The sequence below is a fragment of the Scomber japonicus genome, chromosome 6, assembly GCF_027409825.1.
Source record: "Scomber japonicus isolate fScoJap1 chromosome 6, fScoJap1.pri, whole genome shotgun sequence".
NCBI classification, from domain to species: Eukaryota; Metazoa; Chordata; class Actinopteri; order Scombriformes; family Scombridae; genus Scomber; species Scomber japonicus.
The window spans coordinates 31,388,255-31,407,810 of NC_070583.1; the positions used below are offsets into that span (position 1 = coordinate 31,388,255).

Genomic DNA, 19,556 nt, shown 5'->3' on the forward strand with positions numbered 1-19,556 from the left:
TTGGTTGGGGAAAGATCATGGTTTGAGTTAAAATCACTTGAAATGTGTTGTAGTTGGCCAGACCTCCAAGAATCTAACCATAACACTCACGGTTGGAGCTGGGAAGCAAACAGCGACTCTCCTACAGCCAGTCCACTTTTTTTCAATCTACCTAACCCATTAACTCTACATATGGAAATTAGTTTCTTAATAAACATGTCATCAGAACTGGCACTGGCACTTCTCCTGGTCATGATCACTATGGCCACTAGATGGCGTCTGTCACTCAAACGTAACTATAGGTCGGTTGTGGCAGTGTGTTTCTTGGGAGGAGGGGCTGTTTGACATGCTTTTGCTCATGTCTGCAGAAAAAAAATCTGTCTTCATCAGTTTTGTGTGTGTGTGTGTGTGTGTATGTGTGTGTGTGGATGTTTCTATGTGTGTATACTGCACTGCACATACTTAACTGCAGTAACGGCAGTCCACGTTAGTGAATGGGTCAATGGGTGAAGCCACTCTAGGTTTACTCTAGCCCACTCTGCTATCATTTTCTGTTCCCTATTCTATTGCAACAGCTCACTTTTGTTTATTCGGTTTCAGCTCTTCTCCGTCTTCTGTTGTCCACCTTTACTTATTATCTTCAATTACGCCCATTATTATAGCTTTATTTGATAGTAATGCAACAGGAGCATGGTAAATGAAAAATACTAATTATGATTAGGAGGGTTTTACAAAGTTAATCCAAAGGAGCAAAATCCCATGGTGATGTCTTTTTTTATTCAGTGTACTGCTGCTGTCACGTTGTTTTAAACAAATGAGGTAAAACGAGACATTTCAGCTCACACTATTATTTCAAAATTTCCTTTTCACTCGATCCAAGGCCTGGAGAAAGTCACACATGCATTCACACATTCCTCCCACCTGGACTATTGTAAATTGGTTTATACTGTTATTAGTCACTCGTCCTTGTCCCACCTACAGTCACAGAGGAATTCGGCTTGGCGTTTTGGCTTTTGTATAGATTCAATAAAAGACACGACACCACGCTTGTATTAGCTTCCTCTTACTCACTCACAGTTTTGCTTTTAGAAGTGACTTTCAGATTTTGGTGCTTGTGTGTAAAGCTATAGTCCTGTAACATTACCCAAACCTTATATTCTGTCATTGGATCTTTGCCCCTAGCTCCTTGATTTTCCCTTTATTTGTCTAATGTTGCCTCTTCACTCTGTACCACAAGTGAACAGCAATGCAATAATGGATGGGATGGAGGCCAACAAAACACCACAAATCAAAGCAGTGTTGTTCTTCACCTCTGCAGAGTGCATTATTTTGCATAAAAGCACATGGGTGTACATCATTATACATTAGTATGGTATTTATTGTACGACATTGTGTGCATTTTAGGCATAACACATATGCTGAATATATTTCTTTCCTCATAAAACATTTGAGATTTTGAAACCTTGTATTGTATATTCATGTTTGCTAGCATGTAAAAAAAAAACAAAAAATCTGGAGCTGGTCATTAAAACGTTGTTCCACTGTACTACTAATGGTCAAAATGTCCACAAGGTTCCTTCAGGGTAAACCTTTTTTTTTAGCTAATTTGATAAACAATCTAGATGTCATTAAAATCGTAAAATCGGTTTACGTATATGTATCTTTAGGTTGTGATGATAACCTTGAAACCTTTTGCTTTAAAAAAAGTATGAACACAGGTGGTTATGTTCTTAACAATGGTTCAACCAGCGAGATCAGCACATTGAAAATACTTTGGCCGTTCAGCAGTTTGAGCTCAGTAGAAAATTAACTTGACTTAAAGCAATGGTTTGGCGTAATTTCGACCTAGCGTCATATGCACCATGAGGTCGAAATATTACGTGATCACGCACAGATCTTTAGATGTGCTGTGCGGGTGTCTCAAGAGACCACATGGTATTTCAGTGATTGCGCAATATTTCGACGATGTTTACAGCTTTAGCATTAGCAGCAGAGTAAAAGCCATCAGGTAAGTGTTTATTTTAATTAACTCCTGGTGTACTTACACACTTTTCAATGCATCGATTTATGAGTAAAGACCCTAACTGTACTAATGTAGAAGTTTGATAACAATCCAGGCATTATTAGTGGGGTAATTTACCAGATACACTGGTGGTCCCGTTAGCGGCTGATGGCTCTAACTCCACTATTTTCCGACCAAATGAAAATGAACGGCTGAGGTGGTGTTTAGATAGACCTCATGGTGCATATGACGCTAGGTCGAAATTACGCTGAACCATCGCTTTAACAAAGCAAAAGCTTGATACCTTCTCAAGGAATCAAGTGAATGAACAGAGCATGTTGAGTCCATACCCTGAAGAACTCCTTAGTAGAGCCTGAGTCCAGTGTCCCGTACGCTATCTCTGTCTGTTTGGCTAAGTCCTCCGCACTCTCTATGGGGGAAACCATCCGCTCCACAGTGAGGAAGGCAGCCAGGTTGGCCGTGTAAGAGGAGATGATGATAAGGGTGAAGAACCACCACACACCTCCGACAATACGTCCAGAGAGAGACCTGGAGAAAAGACAGATTGAAGAGGTGGAAGATTGCCAAAGAAGGCACACGAGAAGATGAAAGAGATGAAAAAAATGGCAGCAAGGTGAGTGAAAGAGGATGAAAGAAAAGATGAAGGTGAATGCAAAGGGATAAAATTAATAGAAGAGGGAAACAGAGTGATGGGGATTAGCGGAGAGAAAACAGAGAAGGAAACATAATTAATTCCTGGGTCAGAGATATGAAACATACCACATTTCCGATACCACCGTGTGCATAACTGTGAAACTGACAGAACTGCCAAGTAATTGTCTTTCAACCCCCGAACCAGTTCAGCACACACAATAACAAAGGCTACATGAAACAGATTGTAATCTGGGCGCTCCTCCATCCCTCACATCCTCTCTGCCTCTTTCCTCTTTCTACCATGTTTACTCTCTTTATCTAACAATTGTGAGCAAGAGCATCAAAGTAAGTGGCAATTCATTTTGTTTACATGAACTTTGGTTTTTACTGAGTAAAGGGGGAGAGAGTAAGCAAGAATAGGCACAACAGAGCAAGAGACAGGAAGATGGGAGAAGGTAGCAAGATGTTAAATTCTCTTCTAAGCGCTGCAGTCAATAAAAGACGCTGAAATTCTTAATGGGTGCAAACAGTGACATAAAATATCCAAAGAGTTAGACAGAAAGTGAAGAAGGTATCTGGAAAGACATATGTTTACATATCCTCAGCTATCATAAAGGTTTAAAAATGTAAAAGTCAAAGAAAATGAAACAGAGGATTTTGTAGGATTCAGGTTTCAACCATAGACTGTATAAAAGAAATGGACGTAATGACAATAGTTTCGAATCTAGGCAGCGTCATCTTGAAAATTTCAGGTGCATGCTGGGAAAAATAAAAACACGGACTCTACTTATATGGGCATGAGGCGGGGCCATTGGGGCGGAGCGGGGCGGTTGCTATGGTTGCGAGGGCTGGATCTCAAGGACATTGGGCAATCAACCTGTTAATCAGGACGTAGCCACGCCCTAATGCATACCCTGCTTTATCATCAAATATAAAATCAGGGAGGCACAAATGTCCCAAATGAACATCATACTGCATTGAAGAAGGCTTTAAACTAGCGATTGAGACCATAAACACATTTTGAAAACGTTTACTGAGGTTAGAAATCAAGTGAGAAGTTGGTGAATTCTCCATTGACTTGTATGGACACGGAAGTCCTTTTGACACTAAAACGGTTGCCCCCTGGTGGCCTTTTGATAGAATGCAGTTCTAAGTTACTTCCACGTTGGCCTCATTTCAGAGGACCAGAACTCCCCGCCTGGTTTCACCTAATGTCATTCACATTCCTCACAAAATAAGCAATTTAAAAATGTGTCACCTTATGTCTACCCATAAAAGAAGAGTTGTACTACTATCTCTTGTTCACTTCTCATGGTGCATTTGTACCTATGTGTAAATCCTGACACAATCATAAGCAGACACTTCAGTTATTTTGGTCACATTCCTTCTTGTACAAAGTCGGAAAATAATGACTCCGCATTGTTCGGACAGGTAGCTGTTTAATGATACCACAGTATGATTGTGAAGATGTGTGAGTTACCTTGAGGCTGAGCTGGGTTTTAATGAGCATGTGCTGAAGAGAGAAAACAAGAGCGAGAGGTGCAGTGACGCCTGACTCGGCATAAATTGTCACCTTTCGGAGCAACTTTGCATTCGGCTGACGGTCAAAAGCCAGCACACTTCTTTGAAGACACACACACACACACACACACACACACACACACAAATATGAATTGGTAGTGTATATCCAAGAAGCATTGATCGTTAATCTAAATTATGTATACTATGATAAAGCAGGAGTTGTTACGTTTTCTTTTAAACTTATTATGAGACTTATTATGACTCCTGATGCGATATTTCGTATTTGCTTTCTGTCTGTTTGACATTGTGTGGGTATTTTTTGTGTGGGGTTTGTTTTTGTTCCATTTTCTTTTTCTTTATTCATTTTTAAAAATGAATGAATGAATTAACTTATTTTTTATTATTATTATTTTTATTTTATTTTTTATTTTTTTATTCTAATTTATTCTTGGTTATTGGTCTGGTTTTTTTTTTGGTGTCTAGATGTTTGTGAAGAAAAAGTTTATACCTTGTTTCTGTGTATTAACCTTTATGTCGTCCTCCCGGGTCAAATTGACCCCGTCTGTTCTTTGTTTCTTTGTTTCCTTCCTTCCTTTCCTTTCTCTCTCCCTCCCTCCCTCCTTCCTTCATTCCTTCTTTCCTCCCTCCGTCCTTCGTCCCTTCCTCCCTTCCTTCCTCCTTTCCTTCCTTCTTTCCTTTCCTCCTTTCCTTCCTTCCTTCCTTCCATCCTTCCTTCCTCCCTCCCTGCCTCCCTTCCTTCTTTCCTTTCCTCCTTTCCTTCCTTCCATCCATCCTTCCTTCCTCCCTCCCTCCCTCCCTCCCTCCCTTCCTTCTTTCCTTTCCATCCTTCCTCCCTACCTCCCTCCCTCCCTTCCTTAACTCGAGGACAACAGGAGGGTTAATCTTAAAATCAATAAAAAATAAGTGAAAAAAAAAACTTATTTTGAGACAGTGGATTTTTTTTTAGAAGATGAAGCTTTGTGGTTCACTGATAGAGACAGAGCTGACTATCAGAAGCAACAGACAGGAGTGTCACATATTAAATACACTAACAACATTTACTTCAACTATCAGTAAAATATTGTTGTTGATGTTAATGCTGATGACGGTGATAACGTGATGATGATGACTTACATGCAGGAACAAGGATAATACGTCTTTAGAAACTAATGTTCATAGGTCTCCCACAGAGGCCTAGAGGGGTGTGTGATAAGATCGGTTGGCTGGTAAACAAGCTGTGACATCATTTTAATCTGACCTGATGGAGTGAGTGTATGAGTTGAGCGGACATCCAGACAGCAACAAAGAGACAGAGGAGGGGGAGGAGGGGGGATCAAGGTGCCGCAAAAGAAGATGACAGGAGTGCAGATAGCAAAAAAAAGGAGACAAAGATAAAGAGAAGAAAGGTAAAAAGAGTCAAGATCAGCACTTTTTCACTTATGCTCCAAGCTATTATATAATCTCCAAAATATGGCTGAGCACACTTCTGTCTCATGATACTGTCGAGCATTGATCTTTGAAGTGTCATTATAAATTACTATAACATGTAAGGCAGGGGTGTCAAACATGTGGTCCATGGGCCAGATACGGCCCGCGGAGGGGTGCGCTCCGGCCCACTTACCATCCTGTGTTCTTTTCCTTCCTTCCATCTGTCCTTCCTTCCTTTCTTCCTTCCTTCTGTCTGTCCTTCCTTCCTTCTGTCCTTCCTTCCATCTGTCCTTCCTTCCTTCCTTTCCTCCCTCCTCTCTTTCTTTCCTTCTTTGTCTCTTTCCTACCTTTCTTCCCTCCTTCATCCTGTCTTTCTTTCCTTCCCTTCTTATTTCCTTCCTTCCTTCCTTCCTTCCCTCTTTTTAATGATCCGGCCCACATGAGATCAAATTGGTCTGAATGAACTATTAGTTTAAATTACATCTCCTGTGTTTGACCTACAGTATTCAACTCTAGTTCTTGTGCCAGTGCTTTAGACAACAGGAATGACTTGAGGTATTTATAATACCTAAAATACATTACGATGTGGGAGAAAAACCAGAGCTCAGGAGGAATACCCAATTACAGGATAAGCTCCACACAATATTCATAAGCCTTTGGACTGATGCCGTGAGAGGACAGACTGTGTAATTAGAAAACACATACAATTTTACAAACAACCAACTGTTCAGCTGTGAAAATTAACTTATTTAGTGCCCCTAATTATAAGTTGGCAGGTTGTAGTTAGATTTTGGACTGAAGTTGAGCTACAATAACATGAGGCTATGAGTAGGTTTTTTTTGTGTGTGTATAAATGCAAATAGTTTATCTAAACCCTGCAACAAACCTTATTAAATTTAAACCTAACCCAATTAATCCGACTTCTTCTGCAGAAATCAACCCACTAAACAGATTTCTCATAAAGCTGGGGTAGGCAGTTATCTGGGAAAGATAATAAAAATGCCAGGATTTGAAAATACAACCCTCCTCCTGCAGCTGCCCCCCCCCCTCTGCATACGGCAATTCATACATGCACTCACTCACAAATACTATACTTCCTTTCAAGGCACAACAGCCTTTAGCAAACATTAAACAGGACTGCCTCTCATCTGTTTGAAACAAGTAAAGAGTGTCCCATCTCCCTGCTTGAATTCAACTGATATTGTGTTTCACTTCTGGGAGTTCACTTCCATTGAAAGTCTCTTGCTCCGGTGTTGTTGATAAGATTATGCGCTGTTTCCCCCCGCACTACAGGCAATAGACTGATGATTGCATGTTGCTTTTCATTCTGCTCTCAGTTCATATTCCTGTAGTTTTTCCTCTGTGCTGCTGCAATCCCTGCTGCAGTCCCATCACGTCTTATCCATCGGTATCTCACTACTTCCCTGGCCCCCAAACTTTCTGGCCCAATCCCAAAGCATCCCCCTAGGCCCTAAGCCCTGAAGCAGCACAGACTTAATTGATGTCCCCTGGTAAGTGGTTGGGTGTGAGAAGCTAGAGGGCTCAAAAAGGTATAAAGAGGAATGAGACAGCACTTTTGGACATCAATGACACCTTAATGACACCAAAACATGTCACATAGGTTTATGGGTTTGGGACATTTTTTCTTCATGGCACTTAAGCACTTAAGATTTAAGATCTAATACTTTATTGCAATAGCATGATACTCATTAGAATTAGTCTTCGAGGGCTCTCTTAAACAGAAAAAGACAAAAAATAGTAAAACCTCTCATTCATACTGCACATAATACATTAATAAGACAGATATCGAACCCATAAAATAGCCATGTGCATGATAGTCAAATGGCGCTTTTCCACTAGACAGTTCTAGCACTACTCGGCTCGACTCGGTTCCAGGAACGACCTTTTCCATTACAAAAAAGTACCTACTCAACGTGGGCGGGGTCGTCATAGCAACAGCTCCGCGAAACTGCCGTGACTTCATTTTATACGCGACACAAACACATAAACAATGGCGGACATGGAGGTGATGGTGTACTTGCTGCTGTATGTGGCTTTCTGTCACACACAAAGCAACAAAACTGAGCCGTATGGTTTTAACGCTGTTACCGGTATTTAAAAATGCCGGGTTTGATTCTTGTGTGGGACAGCTCATGACTCTTCCAGCGACAACTCTTCTGACCAATCAGCAGCCGGCAGTCTGTTGAGGTCACATTTAGTATCGGCTCGGCTCGCTTGGAACCTCAGCAGAGCAGGTACTAAAAACGTAGCAGGTACCAGGTACTATCCCTAGTGGAAACGCAAAAAAAAACGAGTCGAGTCCTGCTGGAACTTTGTAGTGGAAAAGCGCCAAAATAAAGGACAAAATGCCTGATTTGAATGTCTTTCAGGCTCACACTATGTAAATTGTATGTAAATTTAGGGCATACCAGCACACCCACTATGCCAGGCTAAACACCCACAGGTCAATTTGTTTACTATTTTTAATTTTGGGGCTTCCCTGGTAACCCCATATTTACCCTAACCCTAACCGATTTAATGTAACAATGCTATGAACTGTGGGTAATAGCCCCAGGCAGACGTACAGAAAGTGTGCATAAAGGGCTCAAAATGTCTGTGAGAGAGCCCTCATGCACATGATGATCTGACAATGGGACAGTCCTAAGCTACTGCACACTTAGCAGGAACATGGCTCAACATCCAAGAGTCCTAGAGTGTGGACATTAGGAATGGGCCTGTGTTTTGAAGCCATGCACAATGAGTACATGGGCAGAGTGCATGCAGCTCGACAGGCTGATTGGTCATCGAGTCATTTCATGTGTGCAGAATGAAATCATTGGATGGACTTATTACAAGCCTGCAACAGCTACAGATACCAGATTGTCAGGATTTAATTTATTGATAGCCGTTGGGATGTAAAGCTAATTTCAACAATAAACCCTTCTAAAATAATGCAGTGGGTGAATGAAAGAGAGAATGAAAACCAAAGAGGGCAGCATTAACCCACATTTGGCCTTGTTTACTGGAGGTCAAGAGAAGGTGCTTGATTCAGATGAGGCCGTGTATGAGAGCCTGCCTGCACCTGTGAGCTGATGTACGAGTGCATTTTGTGTTCGTGGGTGAGCTCTGGGAGTGACGCCCTTGATTTTTTATGTTTTTATGTCTGTGTGTGGTGAGTGTGCGCATGTGTTTGTGGCAGCGTGACTGTGTACATGAATGTGTCGTTTGTGTTGGTATGCAACAGGCAACTCATTCTATAGCGGGTCATGTATCATCTATGATAGCCAACAGATTGCCTCGCCAATCCTCAGTGTGAAAGATTAATGGCATACTGTTCCTCTGTCTGTCTTACACACACACACACATACATTTCTGAATTGTACAGTTTCTTTTCATATAGCATTGTATGGAAAGAAACTGCACAGCTCAGAAGTGTGTGTGTGTGTGTGTGTGTAAGAGAGAATCTGATCTTGGATGAACTACTAGAAGACAAAGATGTACCCCGTGGTATGACAGTAATCACAATCATCTAGACAGAAAAGAAACCTGTTGATGTAATGGCCCTAACAAAGACACACAAACACAGAAAAAAATATGCCTGTGCAGATTAAGGTTCATCAACAGATTGATGGTGACACATCCAAACACACAAAAGCAATCAGAAAAACAGACACAAACAACAACTGAGAGAGCTTGTGCTGGATTGTTGTGTGTTTTTCATTGTTTATCTGTTTGTGCACATCCAGTTTGTGTCCATTTGTATTTCTACACCTTCATTAAAAAATGTTAATTTTAGTAACCTATTGAGTCTTACTATATTATTTTTCTTAACCCTCCTGTTGTCCTCGAGTCAAGGAAGGAAGGGAGGAAGAAGGAAGGAAGGAAGGAAGGAAGGAAGGAAGGGAGGAAGGAAGGAAGGGAGGAAGGATGGAAGGGAGGAAAGAAGGAAGGAGGGGAGGGGAGGAAGGCAGGAGGAAGGAAGGAAGGAAGGAAGGGAGGGAGGGAGGAAAGAGGGAAGGAGGGAGGGAGAAAGGAAGGAAGGAAGGAAGGGAGGGAGGGAGGGAGGGAGGGAGGGAAGACGGAAGGAGGGAGGGAGAAAGGAAGGAAGGAAGGAAGGAAGGAAGGAAGGAAGGAAGGAAGGAACAGTCAAAACAGACGGGGTCAATTTGACCCGGGAGGACGACACGAAGGTTAAAATGATACAAAGTGAAATAATTGAGGACACTTTGTACATTTCTACATAACAAGCATGAAAAAGGAAAAGAAAAAAGTATTTACTTACAACAAGAAAATGATACATGATGATCCAACTGGGGAGCAAAGAGGCCACCAGTGATGGTGACAGCTATTATTTCAAAGGTAAAGTCTATCCCCACCTCCTAACGTTTTGGTAAACTCCTGCTATATGAATGTTTGACAAGTGCACAATAAAGAACAGACAGATAATGAAACATGCATATAAACAGAACATGTTTTTATTATTATTATCTTTTATCTCTCTTGTATGGACTCCAAGTGTAAAAATAATTGAAACGGACAGAAAGACTAGGTGGAGTTAGAAGAAAGGGTGTGAAGGTGTGAAAGGAAATCAGATTAATAGATGAATGCTTTCGTAAATAGTGAAAAGCAGAATAAAATAAACTCTCTCTCATCAGAGAGACAAACAGTGAGAAGATTGTTTAGAGGATTTCTAAAAACTATTTCTACTATTTCTACTGACTCAGGTCAGATAGTTGAGCCCAGAGTTCAAAGTAAACATGTTTGAAGCAGCTTTTACACAACTGGAACTACCAACTACCAGCAGAACTGAAATAATTTTAAATCCAGGTTAAAAACTCTTCTCTTCTCATGTGCTTATGATTGAGCTCTTTTAAAGCACTTTACATTTTAATCTTTTCATTTGCATTTGATTTCCTTTTAATGATTTTAAAGCTAATCATTATTTTATGCGGCAATCTTATATTTAATGCTCTATTCTAGCATTGTATTTCTCTCTTTCTATTTTTCTGTACTTTGTTTTTATTATTAGTGTGGAGGGTGGGGGGTTAATTGTATATTTTAATGTTCCTCAAATCACATGTTTTTCTGTTTTATGTAAAGCACATTGAGTTGCCATTGTGTATGAAATGCGCTATATAAATAAAACTGCCTTGCCTATTTCATAAACGTAGTCAATGCAACTTGATTGTAATCAGTGACTTAACACTAATCATTAATTACTCAGTAAGCTTCAGTGCCCAGTGCCCCACTGTAGTTAGTTAGTCATGCCATTAGCTGGATCTGTTGCCACCATTAACTATTCAGCACACCCACGGCCATTTACTCAATACTTACACATGACTCTCACACACGCACGCACACACACACACACACACACACACTCAGAACTAAATACCACACAAGTACCCTCACCCAGCGGCGCACACACACACACACACACACACACACACACACACACACACACACACACACACACACACACACACACACACAGGAGAAGGAGAAGAGAGCTGTAATTTCAGATGTTTATTGACAGAGACAGATCCAATTCCTCTGAGATCTTCACTGGTGATCAGTTTACCTCTCTCCCCTCTCCTGCGCTCGCTCCCGGACCTCTATCGGTGTACATTCTGTCACTTTTCTCTGCCATTAATTCATTTCCACTTTTTAAAAATTCTAGTCCCATCACCAAACTGTCCATCACTATGTTTCCACCCTTTGTGCGGTGACCAGGCCAATCACTAACATTAAAAGCCCAATATCCTGGACTGAAAGATGACAGGTGGGTGTTGCAAATGGCTTCTCAAGGTCACACTGACAATGTGTGTGTGTGTGTGTGTGTGTGTGTATGTGTGTGTGTGTGTGTTTGTGTGTGTGTGTCTAAACGTCTTCATTTCTCCTGCCAGCCATTACCTTTTGCTAGTGTGGAAAAAGGAAAAGGAATCTCAAGCTGGTGTGTTCGTACCTCTGAGAAAAAGTGAATAGTTTGCAGACGTGTGTGTGTACTATAATTTATAGCTATGACATGCCAATTATTTTATTAACTAAGTTGATGATTTGCAGCAGGAACAGTTTCTGAAATGTCCAGAGAAGAAATTGAACGAGAGCAGGGACGAAAAGATTTAAGGATGTGAGATAGAAAGGAAAAAGGAGAATTAAGAGAAACCAGAAGAAGAGTGATAGACAGATATGCACAGCATAGATAGATAGATAGATAGATCAATAGATTGACAGAGCAAAAAGAGAGCAGACAAAGTGAGAGTAGGAGAGTTCAATAGGAGTGTGTGTTGCACTGTTTCACCCAGACTGCAGAGATGACTGCAGCAGGGAGAGAGGGACCCACACAGCATACCAATGGACCTATCATACAATGGCAGCTCAATACAAAATGCAAACTGGCTCACACACACACTCACATACACAGTGTATAAAGTCAAAACATCCAGTGTCTAGTCTCACACATGGACCAGCTTACCAACAGATGCCTATGAAGGTTATAAGACAGAAGAGTATTGTACTTTTGAAAGGTAAACACAAAGACATCGCAATAAGCCAAACAGGCAGAGGGCAATGCATATATAAAACACACACACACACACACACTCACACATAACCGTATACAATAGTCTGTAAGAACCTCTTCCTGTCTCCGTCTCTTTATTCCCAGCTCCACAGTAAATGTCAACCTCAATAGTCGGATCCCTGCTGAATAGCCAGAGACGATACAAGTGGCAGAGGAAGTGGAGGAGAAGGAGGATAACATACATAGCACGTATGAGCATCCCATGGTCAGCACAGACATTTGGAAGATGGGAAAAGAATATAATGTTGCTGCCTCTGAAGGAATTGAGTTGCTACTGGTGTCTGTCAACTCACCAGTGATGACCATAGACTGTATAAAAGAAATGGACGTAACATCCGTGACGTCACCCATTGGTTTGTGGACTGCTGCTCGGAAGCCAATAGTTTCGAATCTCGGCAGCGCCATCTTGAAAATTTCGGGTGCATGATGGGAAAAATAAAAATACGGATTCTACTTATATGGGCATGAGGCGGAGTGGGGAGGTTGCTATGGTTGCAAGGACTGGATCTCGAGGACATTGGTCAATCAACCTGTCAATCAGGACGTAGCCACGCCCTAATGCATACCCTGCTTTATCGTCAAATATAAAATCAGGGAGGCCAAAATGTCACAAATGAACATCATACTACATTGAAGAAGGCTTTAAACTAGCGATTGAGACCATAAACACATTTTGAAAACGTTTACTGAGGTTAGAAATCAAGTGAGAAGTTGGTGAATTCTCCATTGACTTGTATAGAAACGGAAGTCCTTTTGAACACAAAACGGTTGCCCCCTGGTGGCCTTTTGATAGAATGCAGTTCTAAGTTACTTCCGCTTTGGCTTCATTTCAGAGGACCAGAACTCCCCGCCTGGTGATGACGGGTGAAGTGGAAGTGATTTTTGTCGCTGGGTGATATAGGAATAACGGACTGGATGCATTACGTAAAGATTTCCAAACAAGCATATTCCACTCGGAAATGGAGCAGCTGACTCACTACAAAGCATGAAATTATTTTCAGATATGAACAGAGAAGTAAGTATGGGTGGCATAAATCATAATCTATTCATACCAATTTATAATAATAATATTAACAATAATAAGAACCCAGTTAGTATCAGCTCAGTTGATGCAATTTTATTCAATGGACAAGACAAGCAAACTGAATAAATAGACCTAATTTTAAAATCAGTAATGTTTAATGTTTCACTGTTCCCATTTGATTAATGCTTTTATGAATTTTACTCGATCACAGAAGCAGAAACTAAAGCTCCATTACCTAACACTTGAATGTAAATTACATCTGCCTTATTGACCTAAATCAACACACCACACAAAGGACTGTTATGCTCCGTAATTAAGACTCTGTGGATTTGATCTCTAAGTGGAACTCAAGTAGAGACACTGCTTACAAATGTTCTCCATACTCTATTATGGATTTTCCTTTATGGGTGGTTCAAATTGGTTCAGTGTGTCTCTTTTGTGCACGTTGCTATGCCTCTTATAGATGGCAGGTACATCTAAAACATACACAGCTATTTGCACATCCCTGTAGTCAGCTGTGAATGAAGTTAGCGTTATAATTTAGCTGAATGCAAGATTAGAAGCAATGAACTGGGAGGATGGGAAATTAATGGTATTGTTATATACATGACACATCTCCTTTTCAAAGGACATGATCTAGTGCTTTTGCAGATCTAATTGACTGTATCTGTTTTGACAGTTCCTTCCTTCCTTCCTTCCGACTTTCCTTCCTCCCTCCTTTCCATCCTTCTTCCTCCCTTCTTCCTTTCTATCCTTCTTCCTCCCTTCCTTCCTTCCTCCCTCCTTTCCTTCCTTCTTCCTCCCTCCTTTCCTTCCTTCTTCCTTTCTATCCTTCTTCCTCCCTTCCTTCTTTCCTCCCTCCTTTCCTTCCTTCCTCCCTCCTTTCCTTCCTTCTTCCCCCCTCCTTTCCCTCCTTTCCTTCCTTCCTCCCTCCTTTCCTTCCTTCTTCCTCCCTCCCTTCCTTTCCATCCTTCTTTCTCCCTTCCTTCCTTTCCATCCTTCTTCCTCCCTCCTTTCCTTCCTTCTTCCTCCCTCCTTTCATTCCTTCTTTCTCCCTTCCATCCTTCTTCCCTTCCTTCCTTCCCTCCTCCCTTCCATCCTTCCTTCTTCCTCCCTTCCTTCCTTGACTCGAGGACAACAGGAGGGTTCATTTATTCATCAAAATCTAATAAACGAGGAAACATGATACTATATTTTATTATTACATCATATATTATTATATTATTAATTATATTTGTTCCATAAGCATAAATTGACACTTTATCTTTTCAGCTAGTCAGTTTATATGAAATGGTTGAATTATTATGTAAATATAAGGTATGGTGAATGTTGCTGTCATTCAAGCCTCATCACTCCCTGCAGAGTACACTTAAGTCTGTCTGCACTTAGAGAGATTAGGGTGTGACGATCACAAATTTCCCCATTTTCAGATTCCTTCAATATAAATCAGTGACTACAGGTGGATTCTGGGATGGAGTTGAAGTTGATTAAATGCTATAAGCAAACAGCAGTGGTGATGATGCACTGATGCCCATGATGGGAACTGTAGCTGCTGCAGCTTATGAAGAACACACAGAGTAGAGCATGACAGATTAAATAGACTGCTGTTTCGCAAGGAGTGCTGGATATGTGTGCGCAAAGAAAGGAGTAAAAAACACTTGACATATTGTATGGAGTGACCTATGTAGGGCCCTATGATTTCTGTGATCACGGAATTGAGGACGGGATCGTGGAATTGGCCGATTAACACGGAATTTATTTATTTATTTTTGTTGAAGTATATTTATTGGGGCTTTTTGCCTTTAATGTAAGTAGAGAGAGACACGAAACTGGAAGCAGAGAGGGGGAATGACACGCAGGATAGGACCGCTCGGTGCGGGATTCGAACCGGGGTACAGTGAGGACTGTAGCCTCAACACATGGGGTGGGTGCTCTACCCACTGAGCTAAACACCACCACCGGAATTTTTTTTTAATGCGGAATATCGCGGAATTTGACATAATTTGACTGAAATGCTGTTTTCGTGTGGAAGAGGAACGTATGTCTGGGGAAAACTGCACAGAGGGAAGCAAATCTGGGTGGCACAACAAGCCCCCCCCTCCACACACTGAGCCCATCCCCCTTCAAACAATGTAAGCATGGTGAAGCGGCTGGCCTCGGCTCTGTCTTCGCCTGCGAAAAAACTTCGAAAACTGTACACTAAGCCCTCAGTACAGAGCCGAGCAGTTCCCCAAGGACTTCTATGTGTCAGGTCAACTGTTGTTTTGCAAAAAGTAAAATAAGAGTAAACAGTAAAAAAACAGGATTCACAAAAATTAAAATGGAAAAAACGGAATTTGGAAAAAAAATAAAACAGATTTTATAGGGCCCTACCTATGGCATAGGATGCATCGGCGGTTACCTAGGGCACCAAATAAGGGAGACAGCAACAAATATTAGACATCTTTTTTTGTTGACTTTTTCCTTAGCAACAGGTGTGCTTGATTGGATACAGCTTTTGAAAATACACATGTTCTCCTTGTTTTGTTTTTTTTCTTTTTCAATGAAATAAAGTAGGCGGGTGTGCACATTAACAAAACCTCAGTGAGGTAGGTGCTGGATACAAAAAAAAAAATTGAACTACACACGAGGAGTACCTGCACGTTCAATCAGAACAAATCAAATGTGATTTGTAAGGCAAAGGCCAACGGGGGAGCCAGCGCTTGTATTGTGGCCCCTCCTGGCAAACCCTTGGTGGTGCCATTGTGTCTGGGCTGGAGGTAGACTACCATTGTTGCACTTCCTTTTAGTGCAAGGTCATTTTTGAAGTCTTAGGAGTGAAGACTGAAGGAGTTCCAATCTAAATTCTCAGCAAGGGCACTGACACAGTCAAGGCCGGCCATTAGTCACATGTCCTCTAGAAAGACCATCAATCACCACTCTCTAAATGAATGCTAACTTTGGCACTTTCTCATTCTGCAAATCCCAACTGTATCCTGCTGTTTGTTCCTGCCTTTCACTCTAGTTTTCCACACAACCTTCTCTTCCTTTTTTAGAAGCAGAAATTCAACTTATACAAGCTCATATACTTCTATATTGTGAATATGACAATTAAGTTCCAAGCATCTTTAAATCTGCAACATATTTCCATCAATCTGTTTATCTTTCCATCTTATCTGTGAATCCGAAACTGTGCTACATGAGATTTCATGATATAATTATGACCTGCCTTTACACTGGCTCCCAGTCAGCTATAGAATAGATGTTAAAGTTCTGCTACTGGTCTACAAATCACTGAATGGTTTAGGTCCAGAATACATGAATGACATGTTAGCAGAATATAAACCCAGTAGAGCTCTGAGATCTACTGACTCAGGTCAGATAGTTGAGCCCAGAGTTCAAACTAAACATGGTGAAGCAGCTTTTACACAACTGGAACAAACTACCAGCAGAACTGAAATCAGCCCCAACTGTGAACATTTTTTAAATCCAGGTTAAAAACATTTCTCTTCTCCTGTGCTTATGATTGAGCTCTTTTAAAGCACTTTACATTTTAATCTTTCATTTGCACTCTATGTCCTTTTAATGATTTTAAAGCTAATCATTATTTTATGCTGCAATCTTATATTTAAAGCTCTATTCTAGCATTTTATTTCTCTCTTTCTATTTTTCTGTACTTTGTTTATATTATTAGTGTGTGTGTGTGTGTGTGTGTGTGTGTGTGTGTGTGTGTGTGTGTGTGTGTGTGTGTGGAAGGGTGGGGGGTTAATTGTATGTTTTAATGTTTCTCAAATTACATGTTTTTCTGTTTTATGTAAAGCACATTGAGTTGCCATTGTGTATGAAATGTGCTATATACATAAAACTGCCTTGCCTTGCCTTTTGAGGAAGTTTACACTACAACTTCTCTTACCTGAAAAAGGAGAAGGTGAAATAAAAAAAAATATACAAGTGAAAGCTTATGCTTTGTAAGAATATAATCTGGCATTTATGACTGCAGTAATCCTGCCCTTTAGAGGAGTTGTGCTGTATTGGAAGTGACAGGTCTGGGTGATTTATACTGGCTTCATGTTAAGTCTCACATTATCGCTATGACAGCTGTAGCTTATGTGCACAGATCTATAACAAGGCCTACAAGTGATGGAGAGCTCTGCATGTGTGTGTTAGATTGTTGTGAAAGTGCACACTGGGTGTTTTTCTGCATGTGTGTGTCGTGTATGTGTTTGTTGTGTATTCTTGTACACATTGTGTGTGTTTGTGCTTGTGAATGTGGGCGCATACAGCTGGTGTGATGGTTTTCCACCTTGTGTGTTAGGGCTAGAATTGGCCTGTCAGTCACAGTAAAGTGGGGAGGAGTGGGAGACGACAGGTGTCGGGGAGTGGGGACAGAGGAAAAAGAGAGGGAGTGTGAAAGAGATGAAAGACAGAATGAAAGAGACGGACAGAGGAGCGAAAGAGAAGGAGGAAGGAAGTGAAGTTTGTTCCACTGGTGTAAAAACTTTTGTCTTTTCCCAAAAGTGAAATGCTGATGGGAATTCAGTGGAAAGGTATAAAACTAGGTTTGAAAGCAGAGGAAAAGACGTGGAGATGAGACAGATTCAGTGTTTGTCAGTCATGATTTCATCAAGATTAACACGGAAGTATGACTTCAGAGGTTACAGATATAAGCAACCTTGGTAAATATATACACACAAATATACAGTACACACTTTCCCACACTTTTTTCATTTGAATGAGAAAGTGTGTCCAAACATCTATCTATCTATCTATCTATCTATCTATCTATCTATCTATCTATCTATCTATCACAGTACTGTAGTGATGGTTGATTTAGAAGATCTTTGACTCAATTAATATGAAAAAATGACTAGAAATTAGAAATGAAAAGCATCCGTCTACTGAAACCCTTACATCTATATATTATTATGTTCTCAGGTCAAAGGTCATTATGTGAGTGATGGTACCCGGGTTAATTTTATAAGACTAATTGATTACTAATTCTCAAATCTGTACTTTGAAAGGCACCTGGCAGACCTTCACACACACACACACACACACACACACACACACACACACACACACACACACACACACTTTATATTACAGTTAGTGTGAAGGACACAAGACAGACACTATTTCTTAGAAAAGGTAAAATCAGAAATTGTGAATATTCATCTTTGTCCTAAAGCGCAGTACTGATCATTTTGTGTCCACTTTTATAAGAGTGTTGTGTTCATTATTGTCTGTAATATTTTCTTAAACAAACAACACATATTTTGCTGAACCATTCACACTTATTTCTTCGCTCTACTCATCGTCTATCACTCTTTTCTATCGTTTGTTTTGGTGTGAAGCTCTCCCTGCTGTTCCTTCTCTCTTCAGATTTGCTCCCTAAAGGTCTTGAGGATGACGGCCATGAATATTTCACTAAACTGCATTCTCAGGTTATCAATAATAAAATGCCATATTCTTATAAATATTCTAAAAATACAGCTGGACTCTGCCTCTCTGCATTAAATATTCATACACACCTAGCAAACTGCTAAATTTTAAACCATAGCACGCCCATATGGACATGACCACTGGACTGTGTGCAGGTGTTTTCTTCACACTTTTATGCTTTTTTTATGTACATGTCTGTGTTTGTATTCCCAACATACTGTGTCTTGGATTAGCAGTCCAGTTCAGTGCTTAAGTGAAAAAAAAAGTGCAAAGAGAGGTGATTCACAGTCAACAGTCTGAATCACGGACAGCCTAATACGACAGCAGTCTGACATTACAGACAGTTAGACACACACGCATCCTGCATACAGACTCAAATACTATCTCCTTAACCTTTCAGTCTGACGCATACTTGTACACAGATGCACTCTGTTGGTCTCACACACTTCATTTCTCTCCCTCACCGTGGCGAGATGTCGCAGCCCTGTTGCATGAATGCTCCCAGTGAGAACCAGAGGGAGTTGAAGATGCCAAACTCATTCGGAGGTTGGTCAGTGGGGCCTTGCTCCGCGGTGCCCTCCTCTGGTTCCTCAGCATGCCACTCATACGGACTAAAGCGGCTCACCTGACACAGCAGAAGAAGAAAAAAAAAAGTCATTTGAAGGACCCTGAAGGAGAAAAATCAACAAAGCTAATCTTAGGTACATCAATGCATTACAATTGTATTCCGATAAAAAGCTGAACTAAATAAACGAAGGGAGATATGTATGACTAATTATACGAGCACAATGTTGGAGGGTAATTTGTTCTGACTGATAGAGAAAAGGAAATGTTTCTTTGAATATGCATTCATGTCTGTGTGATAAGAATCATGCCTATTTAATCAATCCTGTCAACATGAACTTGAATATTTTAAATATCTTGCAATATATATTTGCATGACC

At 40.7% G+C, this 19,556-nt stretch overlaps 1 protein-coding gene across 3 annotated transcripts in view; it reads right to left on the bottom strand.

Moving 5' to 3' along the window:
- The window catches only part of gria4a (glutamate receptor, ionotropic, AMPA 4a), a 118,334-nt gene that overhangs the window by 17,406 nt on the left and 81,372 nt on the right, over window positions 1-19,556 (bottom strand). For all 3 annotated transcript variants that reach the window (XM_053321375.1, XM_053321374.1, XM_053321376.1), the window contains exons 13-14: window positions 19,077-19,237; window positions 2,332-2,530 (exon numbers count right to left, since the gene is read on the bottom strand). In XM_053321375.1, coding sequence (XP_053177350.1) covers window positions 2,332-2,530; window positions 19,077-19,237 — 360 coding nt within the window. The remainder of the gene's footprint in view (window positions 1-2,331; window positions 2,531-19,076; window positions 19,238-19,556) is intronic.